This window comes from Triturus cristatus, chromosome 4_1 (genome assembly GCF_964204655.1).
Source record: "Triturus cristatus chromosome 4_1, aTriCri1.1, whole genome shotgun sequence".
NCBI lineage: Eukaryota > Metazoa > Chordata > Amphibia > Caudata > Salamandridae > Triturus > Triturus cristatus.
This window is the reverse complement of record NC_140585.1, coordinates 351,036,820-351,054,971: the sequence shown is the minus strand read 5'-3', so window position 1 is coordinate 351,054,971 and position 18,152 is coordinate 351,036,820. Positions and strand designations below refer to the sequence as shown.

At 45.1% G+C, this 18,152-nt stretch overlaps 1 protein-coding gene across 1 annotated transcript in view; it reads right to left on the bottom strand.

Moving 5' to 3' along the window:
- The window catches only part of FAR2 (fatty acyl-CoA reductase 2), a 438,652-nt gene that overhangs the window by 26,631 nt on the left and 393,869 nt on the right, over positions 1-18,152 (bottom strand). The window contains exon 8 of the mRNA XM_085652334.1: positions 17,560-17,627. Coding sequence (XP_085508460.1) covers positions 17,560-17,627 — 68 coding nt within the window. The remainder of the gene's footprint in view (positions 1-17,559; positions 17,628-18,152) is intronic.

The window sequence follows — 18,152 nt, the reverse complement described above, 5'->3', positions numbered from 1 at the left end:
CCAAGAGCTGGACAATCAGGAGAGGCTGCTGAAATGCTGAATTTTACAACAGCAGAAAAGCAAGTTCTACGATTTATTTTCTGTGATAGTTATAATAAATCTAACTTTTGCAAGTTGTTGGATTTATCATTTTCATACTTTGAAGTATGTTTTTATGCTTTACATTCCACAGCACTGAATTGTCTATGGAACTTTCAATACTCAGGAAGTGTGAAAAACACTTTACATACTTGGGCATTGGGACAATTGGCCCTAATATTGTGTTACTTAACATACAGGGGCAGTGGGGTAACAAAACCTGAGGGCTCCCTCTGCAAGGTACATGGAGGACCACCCCCTCGGCCCACACTTACCACATTGCCCCACCACCAAAAGGTTTGCATATCAAAGAAACACTAACTGGTTCCAGACCCTGTCAGTGTACTGTACTGAGGTGGCACCCTGGAGCTCTGAGGCCCAACAGCACTGTGGGGGCTGCAGGGGCTAATGTTGTGCCAATGTACAGGTGCAGTGAAGACACTGATCTGGATAGGGGGCCACTGTACATGTTAGTGCAGTGTGCAAACTGGTATGGCGATGGAGTCTTATATACAGGAGCAATGTGTGCAATAGACACTTGGCACAGTGAGATGTTGCCTAACAGAGTAATCACCCCTGATTTGTGAACAAATTTAACCATCGCCAGAAACCACGGACTCAACATCGTCTCCTACACCGAATACCCCCAGCTCATCCTCATCAAGGAACCCAACACCACAAGGCAAAATTTCCAAGAAGGGATGAAAGCCGTCGCGACCTGGATGAGCAACAGCTGCCTGAAGCTCAACGTGGAGAAAACAGAAGTTCTCATCCTTGGCTCCACCCCCTCCACATGGTACAACACCTGGTGGCCCCCCGCCCTCGGACACCCACCCACCCCAATGGACCACGTACTAACATCAGCATCATACCAGACTCCTCACGCACTATGGATCGCTGGATCAATGCCATATCCTCCACATGCTTCAACACCCCGCGCATACTTTGAAAGATGTTCAAGTGTATCCCTCCCCGACTCCAGGAAAACCATCACCCACACACTCATCACCAGCAGACTGGACTACGGAAACGCTCTGTACGCTGGAGTCAACAAAAAACTCCTCTGCAAACTCCAGACCGTCCAGAACGCTGTAGTCAGGCTTATCCTCGATATCCCACGACATGACCACATCACCCAACAGCTCCGAGACCTCCATTGGCTCCCCGTCAAAAGAAGAAGAACCTTCAAACTGCTTACACATACCTACAAAGCCCTCCACAACACCGGACCCCAATACCTCATCGACCGAATATCCTTCCACGCCCCCAAGAGAAACCTCCGCTCAACCGACCTCGCCTTAGCCACCGTCCTTTGTTTCTACAGGACCAGAGCAGGTGGAAGATCCTTCTCCTACCTCACAGCTAAGACCTGGAACCAACACCCCCTTCACCTCCGACAAAGCCCGACACTGCACCAATTCAGAAAGGACCTCAAGTCCTGGCTCTTCAGTTGACCCCAACAAAGCTGCTCACACCACCCCCGTATCAGCGCCTTGAGACCCTCACGGATGAGTAGTGCTCTCTACAAAACCCTGATTGATTGATTAATTATATTCAGATTTCCCCAATTTATAAAGCACCACCGGAAGGCCAGTTCCACATTGGCCTACCATGTTAAGTGCTAAAGTTAGACCATGCATTGCAGTGACCCTGTAATGTCAAGTCCCCTGCCCAGGCCAGAACCCCATTATTCCGGATTGTAAAGCATCATAGTAAGGTAAGGCTTTATAAAACTTGAGGAAGAATGGTTCCGTAGCCGGGACAGCTCTACATGGATATCGCATATAAAGCACTATAATTCTGTCCATGTTCACCTTGTTGCTGGTTTGAGAGAGGTGCTATACATTCTAGTGACTTGTGGAATGGGCCTTCCTGCCGCAGGTTACACGGCCGGACATTGTGATAGCTGAAGTCAGTGTAGTGCTTTCTGGCTAGTTAGTTGAAGGGGCCGTCGTTGCTTTTCATGATACTTCAGGAGGTGTGGGAATGGGTTAATTTACTAAAGGAGTACCCTTGGCATTGGAAATGTTCTTTCCTTCATGGTGTCTGGGAGAGGTTTTGATCTGCGTCTGCCCTTAATCCTTTGTTTACATTTCTAGTTTGTGCCTTTCATCTCTCTTTGAAACCTATGGAGCATTCCTTCCTTCCAGGCAAGCTGCTCTACAAATCCCTCAGTGCTGTCGCTCTCCTGCCTAAACGCAGACAAATATTCTTTCTTTGTTTCTTGCTGATTTCTTATGTTTTTGTTGATTATATTTGTTGCTGCAATTACATAGTTTAAACCGATCGCAACGTTTGCATGACGTCATTTAGGGATTCATGGAACAGCTTGTGTGGAAGTCAGGTTTGTTCCATTGTATTCAACATAAAGGGCACACAATATAAATGCAAACAAACGTTAAAGGGCAAAATGCACTCAAAAGGTTTTCAGACACCAGTAAGGAGTGGACCCATTTGTTACAATGACTACCAGATGAAAAGCATGTTGATATCCCTTTCCATAAAAACACACCAGCTAGCAGTGGCGGCTGGTGGCGGTTGAATGTGGTGAGCCGTGGGACCAATTAAACAACTTTGTTGTGCGAGTGAGCATAGTGAGCGAGCTGGACTTTTCCTAGAGGGCTTCAGGGGATTCTCCCCATGAGAATCTTTTTTTTCTAAAAAAAGGTGAATTCCCCAGCTCCAGTACTGTAATAGATATTTCAGCCCCCCTTCCACCCAAGGAGTCTGGTCTTAGAGGAGTGGATCGAATCAGGCGTACATGTTTCAGCTGCTCCAAACATGTTTGTGTGAAGAGGAGCTGGCTGATGGTAACTGTGCTCTTCTGGGGACAAATGGAGTGCTGGCCGATTTGGTGAAAAACAAGAACAACATCACTAGTAACTTTTGTTGTTGTGGTTCCAGGAGCCCAAGGTCAAACATGCAATGCATGATGCGCCCAGGTCCCACGAATTCACAGGTGGCTCCATCAGCTCTCAGGGGTATATTCTGCTTTGTGCCTTGGGGGCAAGGAGCAGGCTGGACAACTTGATAGCTCCACCAGCACTGCATTTGCCCAATTAGTATTAGCTGCCCCCCCTTCAGACAAAGTAGCAGCAGCCCAGGTGGCCAAGCCTGATTCAATCAAAGGTACCCTTTAGATTTGGTAACTAATCAACTGCACACTTACGTTTCTTTGAAGTAGCAGGCACCCCAGAGAGCAGGCCTGCTTCTTCTTTACTTGTCTCTCCCTTGAAAGAACAGGAGACTCTCCCTTTGTACCATGTGCAACCAAATTTTGATGTCATTACTTGCACTTTCATGGTGCTTCCAGTCTCAGGTTGGGACTTCGCATAAATACACAAGTCACTCACTATTCACCAATGTGTCAAACAAGATCCAATTCTGTGACTGCAATTCACCGGGCGTCCAGCACAGGGGTGGGTTATGCCCAATTTCTTGTAAGTAGTGAGGGCGTTATCTGAGACTGTGATGCTGGACACGGTACAGATGCACTTTGAGCCGCAGGTAGTTGGGAGTTGACCATGATAGAGCATCATGTTTTATTAGCCTGCCGAGACGGCCATTCCCAGATGGACGGTAGTTATTCACTGCCAGCAGTCCATTTGGGAATCTGTAGTTCGCCCATTGACAGGCACCTTTACTTGGCTGTCTGCTTGCAGGCATTTTACCTTATGAGGTATGTGTGACAAAAGGACGGATAAGAGAGTCAATAAATTAACAGGCAGAGCAGGACAAGGGTCTGGTTTGACTGTAAAAGCTGAGCCATGAAATTATATGCATATAAATTACTCAACAAACATGAAAATATCATAAAGTCTCTTCAAAATTCAAAAGTATAGTTGCGGAAGCGTTTCATCAGATTATATCACTTCCTTGAGCAGTATCTATTAAACGTATTTTTAAACACAAACTTAAAAACCTTCCTGCCCCCCCCCCCACCCTGATGACAAGGACATTAGAGAACCTCAAGGCAAATCAGTCGACACGTGTCGTCTATTTATGGCCTAGTTTTTTATTACAGATGAGCAACATTGAAGTTTATTAAATCAAACACAAAAGGTTTTTTATAGAGCACACATCCTAAATTAATATAGTTGAAGGTGCTCTCATATGTGATAATAAAGAAAAAGAAGCAGTGAAATATAAACCCTTGCCTAGGGTGACACACTTTGGCCAAGCGGGGAAGCTGTGATTGATTCCAGGTTTTCTGGTTTTATGTTGTACAATTCAACCACTTTATGTCTATCTTTTTCTCTTTTTAGGTCAAGCCTAGCGACAGAGCGCATGCGCTGCTCGCTCTGCGAGGCATGCTGTATTGGAGTATGCACTGAAAGCCCCGCCCATATTTGTCATTGGCTTGTGTCTTTGTCCTTACTAAATGCTGACTTGTGATTTGTAAATCGGCTTGTTAATCCCTTCTTGGTACCGCCTTGTCTGCATTTGTTACCTCCCATGAAGACTGGACCTTTTACTTGTGTTGGTACTCGGCAGCTTTTACTACTAGTTGGTGAGGACTATTTACCTGATTTTTCTTGTTAGTTTTTTAAAGCAGCCTGCCTCGATTTGGTTATGTCGAATGTTTTGGCGTGGTCTGCTCTACCAGCATTTGATGTATTTTTAAGCGCAGATTAGATGTGGTTAAGCACAGGTAAGCCTACTCGTTTGCCTTTTCCACAAACTTTTCAGTTTTAAACTTTATGCATGGGCTTTTACTCAGTGCCCCTCAGTTTCAGCAGCCTGCTGCCATGATCTGGTTACATAATTACATTGACTGTTTCAGCTTGGTCTGCTCCACCCACCCACCCAGCCCGTCCTCTAGCCCCCCTCACCCCGTTTATTCCTATGTCACTGCTTTTCAGTCCCACACACTGAAGGTGGCAGCAGGAATCCTGGTAACTCGCCTGCTTACCTGCCTCCATCCAACGCCCTTCTTGAGAACACATCAATGGAGAGAGAAATCCTGAGGCCATTAGTTTCAGCCGCAGTGTTCACTCAGCAGCTGGAGAGCCAGCTTCCAAGTGGTGGGGTGCAGCCAGGCGTGTTTTGGAAGTTTCATCGAAGGCAGAGGGGAGGGGAGAGTTCTTCTCCCCGTCTCTTCTTTGGTGCTTTATTCATTTCCATTGTAATTAAAGACCTGCAAAAACTGCACTTTAAGGAGGATGGGGGAGTGGGAGGGCAGACTGAAGGCGAGGTGAAACGGTGACCCGTGGGGAGGGGAATGGCCGCACACAGGCTGAAGCACACAGCCCCCTGTACAGCTGCAATGTAAACTCTCTTGTTGGACAGATGAGTTGATTGTATCCAGCTCCCCTCGTCCATGCAATGCCAGGTCAGCACTGACCAAAGGTAGCCGGGGAGGATCCCTACAGTCCTTACCATGTAGGACCCAGTGGCACTGATACAGCAGGGCTGTCTATGCTTTCTAGGGGACAGAGGCGGCCGCAATCCTTGTGCGAGCAAGTGAGGTCAAAGAGGAGCCATTGCATTTCTCACGCAACCCAACACAGGCAGACATGACACGTGCTGTTGTACAACGAGTTATTTGCTCAGAGGCTGACAAAGCCTGGGCATCTTGGATCGGAGCTTACAAACACAAACAGGGCCAAGAGCAAGTAAAGTCACAAAAGTCCCTAGGAAGGGACGATCCTTTATTTTGCCGAGCCTTCTTTATTGTTCACTGTCACAGAAGGGAGCACCTTCAAATATGTGACTGCATGATGTCCGCTGTATAAATACAAAGCTTGTGTTTGACCTAATAGCATACAATTTAAGCAGCACTTCCCGTGCCACTGACGCGGTCCCAGCCCTTCCACTATATCCAACACAGTAAGATATAAGTTTTTACTTTTACTAAAACGCATCATAGCTTTCGCCTTTTACAATGGCAGTGAGTTGTACATCAAGCAGGGTTTGCTCTTCCACTAAGACTGCCCCAGCCCTTCCAGTCTTTCCTACACGTAATCCCACACCACATAATTACATTACACTCAAAACCACACAATTACTATCCACATAATTCCACTGCACTCCATACCACATAATTCCACTCCATACCACACATTTCCACAACTAACAATTCTAATCCAACCCACTAATTCCACTCCACACCACATACATCCACTTCACTCTACAACACATGGGTAAATTAAATTGTCATTTACAACGCCAATAGCTCTAACTCTCCCAAATGCAAAACCTTATCAGCATTGCACAGAATAAATTCAACTTCGCAACATGCCACATAATTCCACACCATATACTACTCCACACCATACCGCATAATACTACTCCAAACCATCCCACATAATTTTACACTTCACACAATTGAATGCCACTCAATTCTGCACAACACAACATAATTACACTCAAAATATTACCACTCAGCACCACATAAGTACACTCTTCATAACTACATTCTACTCCATATGACCTAAATACACCGCACATAAATGCACTCTATGCCACATACCAGCAACCCACATAAATGCATTCCACACCATGACACATAATTCCAATAAGCATAATTGCACTCAACGCTACACAGGTCCAGGCCACACAATTCAACTCCACACATTTCAAATACACACCACATAATTCCACACTAAACAAGATATTTCAACTACACAAAACAATTCCACAACACACCACAAAATTCCACATCATGCCTCAAAATGTAACCACACACTACATAATTCAACTCCACAGCATGCCACTAGACAAAGCTCCATAACACACAATCTCACTTTACATAATCCCAGTGCACTTAATACCATTTAATTACTATCCACATAATTCCACAGCCCATCGGACCACATTTCCACTACACAACTCCACACCACACAATTCCACAACAAACAATTCCAATACAATACATCTCTCCCTCACTTCCAGCCCTATCATCTCTCCCCCACACACCCACTGCTCCTCTCATCTCTCCCTAACACTGCACTGCCACCTCTTATCCTACAATCCCACTGCCCCCTCTCATTCCTGCCTCACACTCCCTGTCTCCTCTCTTAATACTGCCAGTCATACATGCTACCTTCCTTTATCTCGCGCTGTGCAGTGGTCCACCCCTGGTGGCCCCTCCCACTAGTTCCTCTGGTACTCTCTAACCCCACTCTCTCACGCATTCTTCTCACCACTCTCATGTGGTTCACTTCAGGTCTTCGAGCACAGTTTCTTTCCCATGCCTTTTCAAGGTTTCCGTCCCTCAGAGCCACACTCTCCTCCTCTTCTTAGGGTGTCTCCCGCGTACACAAGCGCTCACGCTCACAAGCGTCTGTGGCCTGCTTTTCACTTCTTTCTCTTTCTCATACACTCTTTCTGCTTCTATGTATGGAGTTCATGCAACATTTTGTGCACAAACTACCTATCTATATCTATCTTCCTTTCTATAATGTGCAGCTCTGACCCCTATCTATTCACCGTACCACATAATTCCACTACATACCACACAGTTCCACAATTAACAATCCCAATCCAACCCACATAATTCCACACCACACCACATAAATACACTCCAAACCAAAACACATGGGTAAAAGACATTGTCATTTACTACGCCAATAGCTCTAACTCTCACAGATGCAAGACCTATTGCATTGCAAATGCTTGTTCTTTTTACATCAAAGGTTATGTGCTTTGTATTTAATTCTTGGTGCATGAGGTTTGAGCGTGGGTGGCAGGTGCAAACCACATGAACTATCAACTAGTTTTGGGCTGGAGGATCCAAGAAGACCTCGCGCCGAGCCAGAGCTTTCAGCAACTTACCAACCCCTTGAAGGATAACTATAGAAACAACACAGTAATAAATGTGTCCATGGAAAAAAGTGTTTCAATTTGCCAGGTAGAGAGGTCCACGTAAACATAGTTGGTCTGATGGTGGATTGTGATGGTGGGAGGGGGAGAAGCAGAGCAAACTGAGCACAAAACCGTAGCCAGAGCAGGACACGCAGATGGGTAAACACACTGAACGGAGAGGAAGACATTTCGAAAATGCAGCCATCGTTTCCCAGTATTAGCTACACAGTCATCCCAACTCCCTTCTTTCTTTAAAGCTACTTGATGCTGTCCGGTCTGCTCTTATCGCCAAAGACCCTGACCAGCCAGCTCTGTAACTTGGAAAACACAGCGCTTCTGTGGAAAGCCTACAGGAGCATATAACTCTGGGCATCTGCAAGCAGACCAGTGCTTAATTTGTAAATTAAATGGTGCTGGTGCACAAAACTCTGCTCTGAAACAGCTGCTGGTGCAATTAAATGTGAGTGCATGGAATTCCAAGGCTGTGTATTCCTAAACCCACCTCATTCATCTTTACCATACTCCCCATTCGCCTTGATCTCACTTCTGCAGGTTCCTGCTTTCTCCCTTTGTGATGATGTTTATGTCTTTCTCTTCCTTCCTCTTTCCGTTTTTAGGTCGAGGACTACCGCTCTGCCGAAAGGCAGAACCGGAAGTCGGAGATTTAATGACTTGGAGAAGAGGGGCTTGAACCAGCCCCTCTTCTCCCCTGTTCTCCATTGGCTGGCCTCGTAAATGCTGGCCAGCCACTGGAGAAGAGGTCAGTCACTCTGATTAGGCCCCGTCCTTTTCGGATCGGGGGCGTGTTTTTTGCGAGAAGTCTCAAGGAGGAGACAACAGCAAAACACGCCCCCGAATCCGAAAAGGACGCTGCGTTTCTCCGAGGCATTTCTGCTCTGCCTCGGAGAAAGGCGGTGGTGTCTTCCGGTGCCCTCGGCTTGTTTTGATGTTCCCTTCTCTGTTTTCCTCCTGAGACCCCCCGCCTCCCCCCACCCCTCTATCCTGTACGGGCAAAAGAGGACCTCGGCAGAGTGCACGCGCCGCAAGACACCGCCTGCGCTCTGCCCTCTGTGCAGTGTTACTGAACCTGGCGAGCTCCTTGTATCCAAGAATACCTTTGAGCTAGCTGGGTGGGGTCCTGCACCCACTGCAGAAGACTCTGTGCTACGCTGATCAGGGCGGGCCAGGCGCGAACTTTCATCCTTCGGAGGTCCATGAAACGACAGTTCACGTACTACAGTCTACAGCACAAATATTAATGCCAACAAAGCACGAATAAAATATGGCTGCGGGCCGGGGTCACATTTAATGGCTCAGTAGAGTTCGTATTCAGGAACCCATCCTTCAAAGTCGTCAAACGGAATACCACTAAAATGGGTAACGCGTGAAGTTGCAGAGATTAGAAACTAAAGTATGGAATGCTGTGCAACAAATCTATTTGTCATTCATATATGTGTTACACCTGTTGGATTTATTCACATTTTAAAAAATAGTGAAAACGCATATGGCGCGTGGCAGTCGATTTAAAAGCCCTTATGCTTCATATAGATTTTACTTTTATTCTTATGTATTCCAAGCAAGTTTAGAGGAGAGGGAGGGCCCTGGTGACGTCATCAGAACCTGTCAGTCGGCGCTTGATGGCGCTGGCTGCCATGGCAACCGTTTAGCAGCATCGATTTTAACCGTGCGCGGACAGGGGTAAGGGGGATGGGGCAGAACCGAGTCTTCAGTGAGTCTGTGGAAGACGAGGTGACATCATCAGCACTAACGACCATCATTAGCATAATTAGTAATGGCACAGTCTGGCTCTCCGGCTAATGGGCCCGACTGAAAGCCTGTCCTTATTCCATTTTCCACTCCAGGCCCCGTCTGGCTCGCACGAGCCCGGGCTGTCGTTGACGGATGGCGATGTCCATCACACTGCGCGGTTGTGGAGGAGCCGGGATCCTGCGGGTCCGAATGGGCTGCAGTAATGCAGCTGGCATGGGAATAGGATACGACAGCTCACTACCACTTACAACAAGCATTTACAATGCAACGGTCTTGGCATTGTTAAAGTTAGAGCTATTGGCATTGCTCATGACAATGCCGTTTCTTTAAATGTTTTAAAAACAAAAACAAAAATAATGTCATGAGCAATGCCAATAGCTCTAACTTTACCAATGCCGAGACCATTGCATTGTAAATGCTTGTTTGTATTTTTTCCTCTCTTGCTCTCGATAAATGTCTAATGCAGATAAATAAGTGCGGGACCCCTAAAATAAGTGCCGGTGCCCCCTACCGGAAAAACCCAGCCCAAATTAAGCATTGATGCAAACTACAGTCACACTGTCATGCCACCCTTTCTCAAATCGTCACAGGCTTGGATGGGGTCAGTGATATTTGCTGCAGCCTGGGAAGTACAGGGCTGATGCCTTATGCGCCTTGGCCTGCCTTAAAAATTAACGCTGCTATTCGTCACATGGGGGTGGTTCCGCAACACCCCAAACAATAGATGGCCAGGGCTAGTGTAAAATAAGCTCTTAGGTCTAAACCAAATTATAGGCAAACATAGGTATATACACACTTGCGCCTGTGTCTGAAAAATATGCCTGGCTGCTTCTCTCGCATAAGCGCGGGTCAGCAAGTGTGCTGTGACAGCAGCCCATAAAAGTACAAAGTGATGCCAGTGTCTGACTACGACAGCCAAGCACTGAGACTACTCTCTCAATCAACCAATCACTCCATCAATCAATCAATCAGGGGCTCGTAAAGCGTGACTACTCACCCGTAAGGGTCTCAAGGCGCTGGGGGACGGGTTTTGCTAGACGGACTCGGTGAAGATTCTGCTTGTATTGCTGTTATTGTAATAACTTTGCGGATGGTAATTAATTACTATTAGCAATTACCAACCACATAATGCTCAGAATTGGAGGGGGTGGGCCCACTGCCCATATGAAGCAGCCGCCCCCGCAAACTAGTACTGCAACGATGAATGAACCCTGCACGAGAGCCAAAATGGGACACCGTCATCTCAATGATCATTCACGCAGCATGATCTCAATGATCATTCACGCAGCACCATCTCAATGATCATTCACGCAGCACCATCTCAATGATCATTCACGCAGCATCATCTCAATGATTATTCATGCAGCACCATCTCAATGATCATTCACGCAGCATCATCTCAATGATCATTCACGCAGCACCATCTTAATGATCATTCACGCAGCACCATCTTAATGATCATTCACGCAGCACCATCTCAATGATCATTCACGCAGCATCATCTCAATGATCATTCACGCAGCACCATCTCAATGATCATTCAAGCAGCATCATCTCAATGATCATTCACGCAGCACCATCTCAATGATCATTCACGCAGCACCATCTCAATGATCATTCACGCAGCATGACCCAGGCCAGGGCTACCCCAGGAAATCGCCACAGCTGCAAGCACACAGGTATGTGCAGGCAACGGTGCAGCTGTGCGAGTATCTGGACTTGGTGAACTGACCTTGAATCTCAGATAAGTTCAAGAGTTACACAAAGTGATAAACCAATCCCATCAAGGCCGCATACCTTGCATACAAGAGGAGCAAAGCGGAATAGTTATACCAATATGCATTGCAAATGAAAATACTCCTTTGAGGAGGATGAAAAAGTGCAGTTTTTTCCAATTTTGGCCCCCACAACGAATCTGTAATCCCAGTTCAAAAGTGGACACCTACCTGTGCTGAACCAGTAAAATATCAAAGACTAAAAAGATATGGCACAGAAGTCTAAAAGTTGTGTGAAAATTCAGCTAGAAATAGATATTAAATTGAGCACCCAGAGTTAAAGAAGGCAGAAAGGAGGTTCATCGAATACCTGTTTTTTTTATAAATGACCGCCTCGTTGATGGCAAACCTGCCATACCCCTTCATATTGACCAGCTGAACATGTGATCAGGTCCAGGGATACCCCTTACTGCTGCTTTACTTTTGGCAAAGCTTTGCAATTAGAATCAGGCAGAGAGGGAATGACCTCCAATTGTTTCAGGAGTCATCGGGTGGTCTCTGGTGATGAGCACTGCCTTCAGCTGTGCACATGTTTTCTAAATGATGCTGTCAAATCTTCTCAGACAAGGGAGTCTCTGTGGAATGTCTGTTTATTATATTTAATCTAACAGAAGCGCGCATTCCTGGAAATGTCGCAGTGGCTTCAGTTTCTGCCACTGATCTCTGTCATTGCCCCAGGTGTCCTCTGCACAGGATGAGATCCTGGAGTGAGGAGCGGCAGAGCTCATGGGAGCTCGGATCAGCACAATTGCCCCCTCCCTTTAGTAAAGCTCGTCTGGAGAGGGGAATGTAAAGAGCATCGACTGCTTTCTGTAGGAGACCGAGCTGAATTACCAAGGAAGGCGCACAATTGCCAGAGGCAACCATTAAAGGTTCCTACACAATTGAAGATTGGTGCCAATTATTTACTGTACACATTCATTAATGGACAATTTGTGAAATGAGGATATATCCAAAATGACGGGCTAGGTTTTTTTAGGCCTTGTCAGAAACCTATTAGTCCCTCAACTTAACAATGCCAAAGGCTTTTCTTGGAATTATACCTTAATTACTAGCAGATAATCACATTATTATGTCATTAGAAAGTCTCTGCAGCTCTCAAAACACAGATGGATGAGATTTTACTGCCTCAAGCTGTAGCCTCTCCTCCATCCCAGATGGAGGAGGCGCCTTTTAGTATCTATGAATACTTTTTCAAACCTATTTAAAAAGGCAGGTTTAAAATCCTTTAAGTGGCATAATAATTCATCCAAAGAATATTTTGAGAGAAAGCCCTCCTGCAAAAATATCTTACCTGCAAATTGTGTTGTCAAGTGAAGGATGGAACAATGTGCATGCTGTGTAACTTCACCCAACGTCTCCAGTGAAATTATACTTTACACACCCTTAATAAATGCCACCTTACCCCATGATGTATTCCCTGTAACTACCAAAGCCCATATACATTTTGTAAATCACAGAAGACCTGAGACAAGGAATAGGGGATCTGAGTATATCAAGACATTTACGGGTCAGATTTTCCATTTATTCAAGCAAGACAACAGTTGCAAATGCTACACCGCTGTGCGTGAGAAGGCGAGAGGAGGAGATTGCCAAATTAACTAAAATATGGCACTCTCCTCCCCTTTCCCTAGCGTTGGTGCTGAAATCAGCTGCCGTGCACCACAGAGAGACCTCTGTGCCATGGAGCAAGGGTGTCTCTGTGAGTCTAGAATAGGTTTTGTACTGGAAGGCTACGCTTCCAGTACAAAATGCCATGCTTTCACTAACTTTAAACCTTTTTCCTCTTTGTATGCGTGCTGCAAAGTGCAGTACACGTACAAAGTCGGAAAAGGAAGGAGAAAATAAAGCATTTCTAATTCCTTGCACCAACTTCAAAACGGCACAGTTTTCTGACGCTAAACCCTGTCTACTTTATTTAGTTAATTGGGTTTATCGTGAGAAACCTTGGGTGGCTGCATGGGAATGCTGCTTTGCTTTACTTTCATGTAATTTCCAGCACTAAACAAGTTCAGCGTCGGAAAGTAAATTTGGAAAAAAAAGATTTTGTGCAGATTTGCGTCACTTCATTGATGCAAACACGGCGTAAAATCTTAGTAAATCTCCACCTACATGTTATACCATTTCCTCACCCTAGATTTTTTACTTTTTCCCACCCCGGGTTTAACAAACGAGCTGATGGCGCAGCTATCCAAAAGCGCCTCCTCATTGCATAGACCTTTGAATCCAGGTTCTTCACTTAACAGAGGGCTACAGCTCATCATGTCCTGAAGTCTGGAGCTCTTCAGCTTGGCTCTACTGGACCTGGCTCTGCTTACTATCCAGAGCAAACTGTGTTTTGCACTGGAAAGGTGGACATTTCACAGCACACAATCTGCTTTGCATTTCTTTGCGTCAAGGGGAGTTACTGGGATTGGTCAGCACAAAAACTCGAGGATTTTAATGCCAAGCCTAATCTACTAAGATAGCTAGATTTAACTTTGAATCAAAAACAACTATTTAAAGAAGAGATAACCCAGTGTAAATGTGTTAATTTCTCAAATAAAACATTGCATGAGTGTTGATTTGCACAAAACACATCCAATACTTTGTTTATATTTTGGAATTTGTACCGGAAGGATATGCCTTCAGTACAAATGCTATGCTAGACAGCATATGTTCACCTCTGCGCCATGGTGCAAGAGTGTGTTTTGAGCTAGGCAGCCATGTTTGGGCGGCAGCACAGGGATGGCACCAGAAGCAGGCCAAGTTTTGTTGAGATGACTGTTAGAAGTGGGGATCTGTAGTTGGCAGAGGTAGGTACCTTTGACCAAATAGGGACCCTTGCTTCTAGACAGGGTAAGGGGAATACACACTTTAGATAACCCCTGCTCACCTCCTTGGTAGCTTGACACAAAAAGACAGGCTTATCCCAAAGGCAATGTGTAAAGTATTTGTACCAACACTCAGAGTAACACAGTGAAAACACCACAAATGGACACCACACCAGTTTAGAAAAATAAAATATCTTTATCTAAACTAAACAAGACCAAAACGACAAAAATCCAACATACAGTTACTTAGTAGAATGTCTTTAAAAAGATTGTAGCAAAAATAGGCTTGTAGATGGGAAATGCGACACTTTACTCTCAAAGTACCTTGGATGCACAGAACAAACAAAAGGGTCGCAGAGAAGGCGATCTGTCGATTCTTCCTGCACTCCGGTTACGATGCGACAAGATGGCGCCTCAATGCGCTGCGACGATCTGGTGCAATGCTACAAAATGGCGTCTTTGGTGCAATGCGACAACGTGGAGGCGATGCGTGCACGCCTGACGGCCGTGCGGATACAACGGTGGTTTCCTGAGCCCCGACAGGCCCTGTGACACGCTTCTCGGGTGATGCGACTGCAATCAGTGGCAGCCGCACGCTTTCTCAGCAATGCGACGGGCCCTGCGACATGCTTCTCCTGTGATGCGGCGGCAAAAAGCGGGAGCGGCTGCACGCTTCCTCAGCAATTCGATGGCGGCTGCTGCGGCGGCGACACGCTTCTCCCTCGTTGCGTCGCGCTTCCAGCTCCCAACAGCAAGGGCCTCACACACAGTTACAGGCACCTCCAGCAAGGAAGTTCAGGGAAGCTGGGGGTTAAGTCCTTTTGTACCTGGGACTTCAAAACCAGGAGGCTAGCTTTTCTCAGGCCCTTGGAGACTTTTCTTCAGATGGGCACAGCACACAGCAAAGTCCTTTGGTCCTCTCCTCAGTAGAAACAGCACGCTGCAGGCCAACCCCAGACACACAGCAAGGGCAGTACTTCTCCTCAGTCTCTTCAGCTGTCCTCTTTGGGCACAGGTTCCTCTTGATCATGAAGTAGTCTGACTTTTAGGGGTTTCAGCTCTAGTATTTATACCCCAAAAGTCTTTGTTGTCTATGTGTGAGGGATCCTGGACCCAGTGCAAACCAGTTCTGGGTGCACTCTGCCAGTGCACAACTTCTTCCTTTGTTAGTGTGGGCCAGAGTCATCAGACACACCACAGGAGGTGGAGCCAGCATTGTGGAAATCAGGCACAGCCCTATTCAGGCCCAGGTGCTACTCCTCCCACCACTCCAATTGCAGATCTTGTCAGGGTACTTTGGGACGAGCCACTGCTCTGTCAAAAACGTGCACTGCGAATGTACCGTAGATTGTTTGTCCATTGTATTGCAAGCCCGAGACAGAGCACCTGCTCGTCCCCGATCTTCTCTAACCGAATAAAGCGGTTCCAGATATATCCTGGCACCTACTGTGCAGTGCTCTGGACAAACAAGCTATGGCACATTCGCAGTGCATGCTTTTGACAGAACGGCGGCTCGTCCCGAAGTACCCTGACAAGATCAATTCTTGGTGCGCTGGTTTTTTATCTACGCTACTCCATTCCTGCACGACCGACCCAGAGCAGCAGGTTCTTTAAGGAATCCTGAACGACCCATGCGGTGCCCAGCTGTTGTCACCCTTACCAGACGAAGCAGTTGCCCGTCAATCTCTTAGATGACCACAGTTGCACTCCTAATTCTTTATGCTCACATTTATGTCTTGATGATGAGCTCCAATAATTGAGATCAAAATGCTGTCGACCACACAAAAAACTCCTCTACTGTTTAAAATTACCACTACGAGTTTTTGTTCATGTTACCAATGCGATGTATATATTTTAATTGCCACTCTCACTCGCCACCTCATGCTTGCTTTCACCCTTAATGTGAGCACTTTGAACTATAAACTCTTAAATGCAACCTTGATGTATCATTTGTAATAAAATCATTTTTGCATTGCGAAAGACCTCCTGCTCCGACATTTAAGTCTTTCCAAAAATCATTGTTTACTTAAATATTCTGCTTCTCTAGGTATCTACTAATTTTATATGCCTAGCACTGTAATTTTAAAGAAACATTCCTAATTTAACAGCACCCCTTGATCTTTTCTATGATCTAAATGGCCTAACATGAACCATTGTTTTTCCTAAATACTTAGACCACCCCAGGTTCTAATGTCAGGGATCCCTTGTTTCTTTTGTATACTTGGTCCAATAGTGAGACAAATTCAGGTGTGTGTAAAGATTTTACACGCAATCTGATTTCTGGTGTATACATAGTTTTTGACGTTTCCTGCTTTTCCTACGTCTTCACACTGTCTTTTTCCTTTAAAATTGGTGATATTTTCATACCAGTGCCAGCTGTTGCTAAAAATGCTATTTTCTTATGAGCTACATTCTTTAAAACATCTTTTTTTTACTTTGAAGTTGGATGGATGTGGTAATCTTTTGTATTTTCAATAGGCCCTGATATTAAAATAAAAACATAAATGAAGAAGACGTTGCTATCTCTGGATAGTATTTGCAGTATTCACAGGAATAACAGGATGTTCACAAAAAACTTCATAAAATATGTAAGTAATCCATCCAGGAGATGCAGGAGAAGACATCTAAATAACTCTGGGAATTGTTTCTAGTAGCAGCTTTGTAAGGTAGTCTGAACTTCTCCATCGGGACTTGAGGAGAAGTGGACTTTTCTTTAATCTTTTCCAGAAGTACTTTCCATTTTAAACAAGCTTTTGGAAAGCCATTAGATCTGGCATTGGCTACCAGTCCTTTGACTTTGTCAATGCTTGTTCTGTTTTGCCATAATTTTTTTAAAATGTTATAATTAGAAGACCTGCTTAGCCCTAGTCAATATAATAAAAAACACATTGTCTAAAAGCCAAACATTTATTTTCGGTCTACAAAAACACAAATTGATATAGCAGTTCCTGGTTCTGTATGTAACTGCTGTATGTGCAGATGTGTTTCTTGTGAAAGAGCAGGATGCCATTACTCAAGGTGACGTCAGATACTGAAGGGGGCTGACCCACTGCCCCATGCTTTGTCCTGCAGTGGGCAGAAGAAGTTCGTATGACAGAGCAACAGACGACTGGGTGACGAAAGCTGGCTGGAAGCTCATGTAATTGAGTATCTTATATATAATTTTAGAGAAGCCAAAAGTTCTTGGCTAATACCAGACCTTAAGTAGAAGATCAATTATTAATTTCACAGCACAGTTTTCCAACCATTGTATGAAAATGTTGATCAGTCAGTGGAAATAAAAAAATAACATAAAACTGCTTGCACCTGAAACTTACCTATTTCCCCCCAGTAGAAAGGATTAACACCACCAGTTGTACAATTGTACACTAATGCAGTTTTTGGTCTGTAGAAAAAGAGAGATAAAATGTATTAGGTAGTTCAGAAGATAAGATATATATTGAGTTTGGAACAAATTGGTCCTGAAAAATATTGCAGTTACATAAATAGCAATAAACACCAAATTTAATTTGAGATGATACAAATATAATAATAGATTTCTAGGTAGTATCTTTGTAAAGGGAACAGCAATAACAATGACGGCTGAACCACAAGTTGCTTTTGCAACATGATCAGAACAATGAATGCGCCTTAACAACACATTCCTTTACCAAGCATGTCTTTTCAACAGCAAGCCTTAGGTAAAACAGCGTGGGACTAAAATTCAGCGCTTTCCCTACTGTTGCTCAGACTGGAGTTGGAATAGAATTTATACTGTTCCAATGTCCAGCGCTTTCGCTAAGGCAAGTCATTGTACAGACTTGCGTCGTATAGAAATGCATGGTTAAGGCGCTTTTGTTGTTCTGGCAGCGTTGTTAAGGCACGCGTGGTTTAGCCATGCGTGGTCCTGTCATACACCCCATTGTAAATA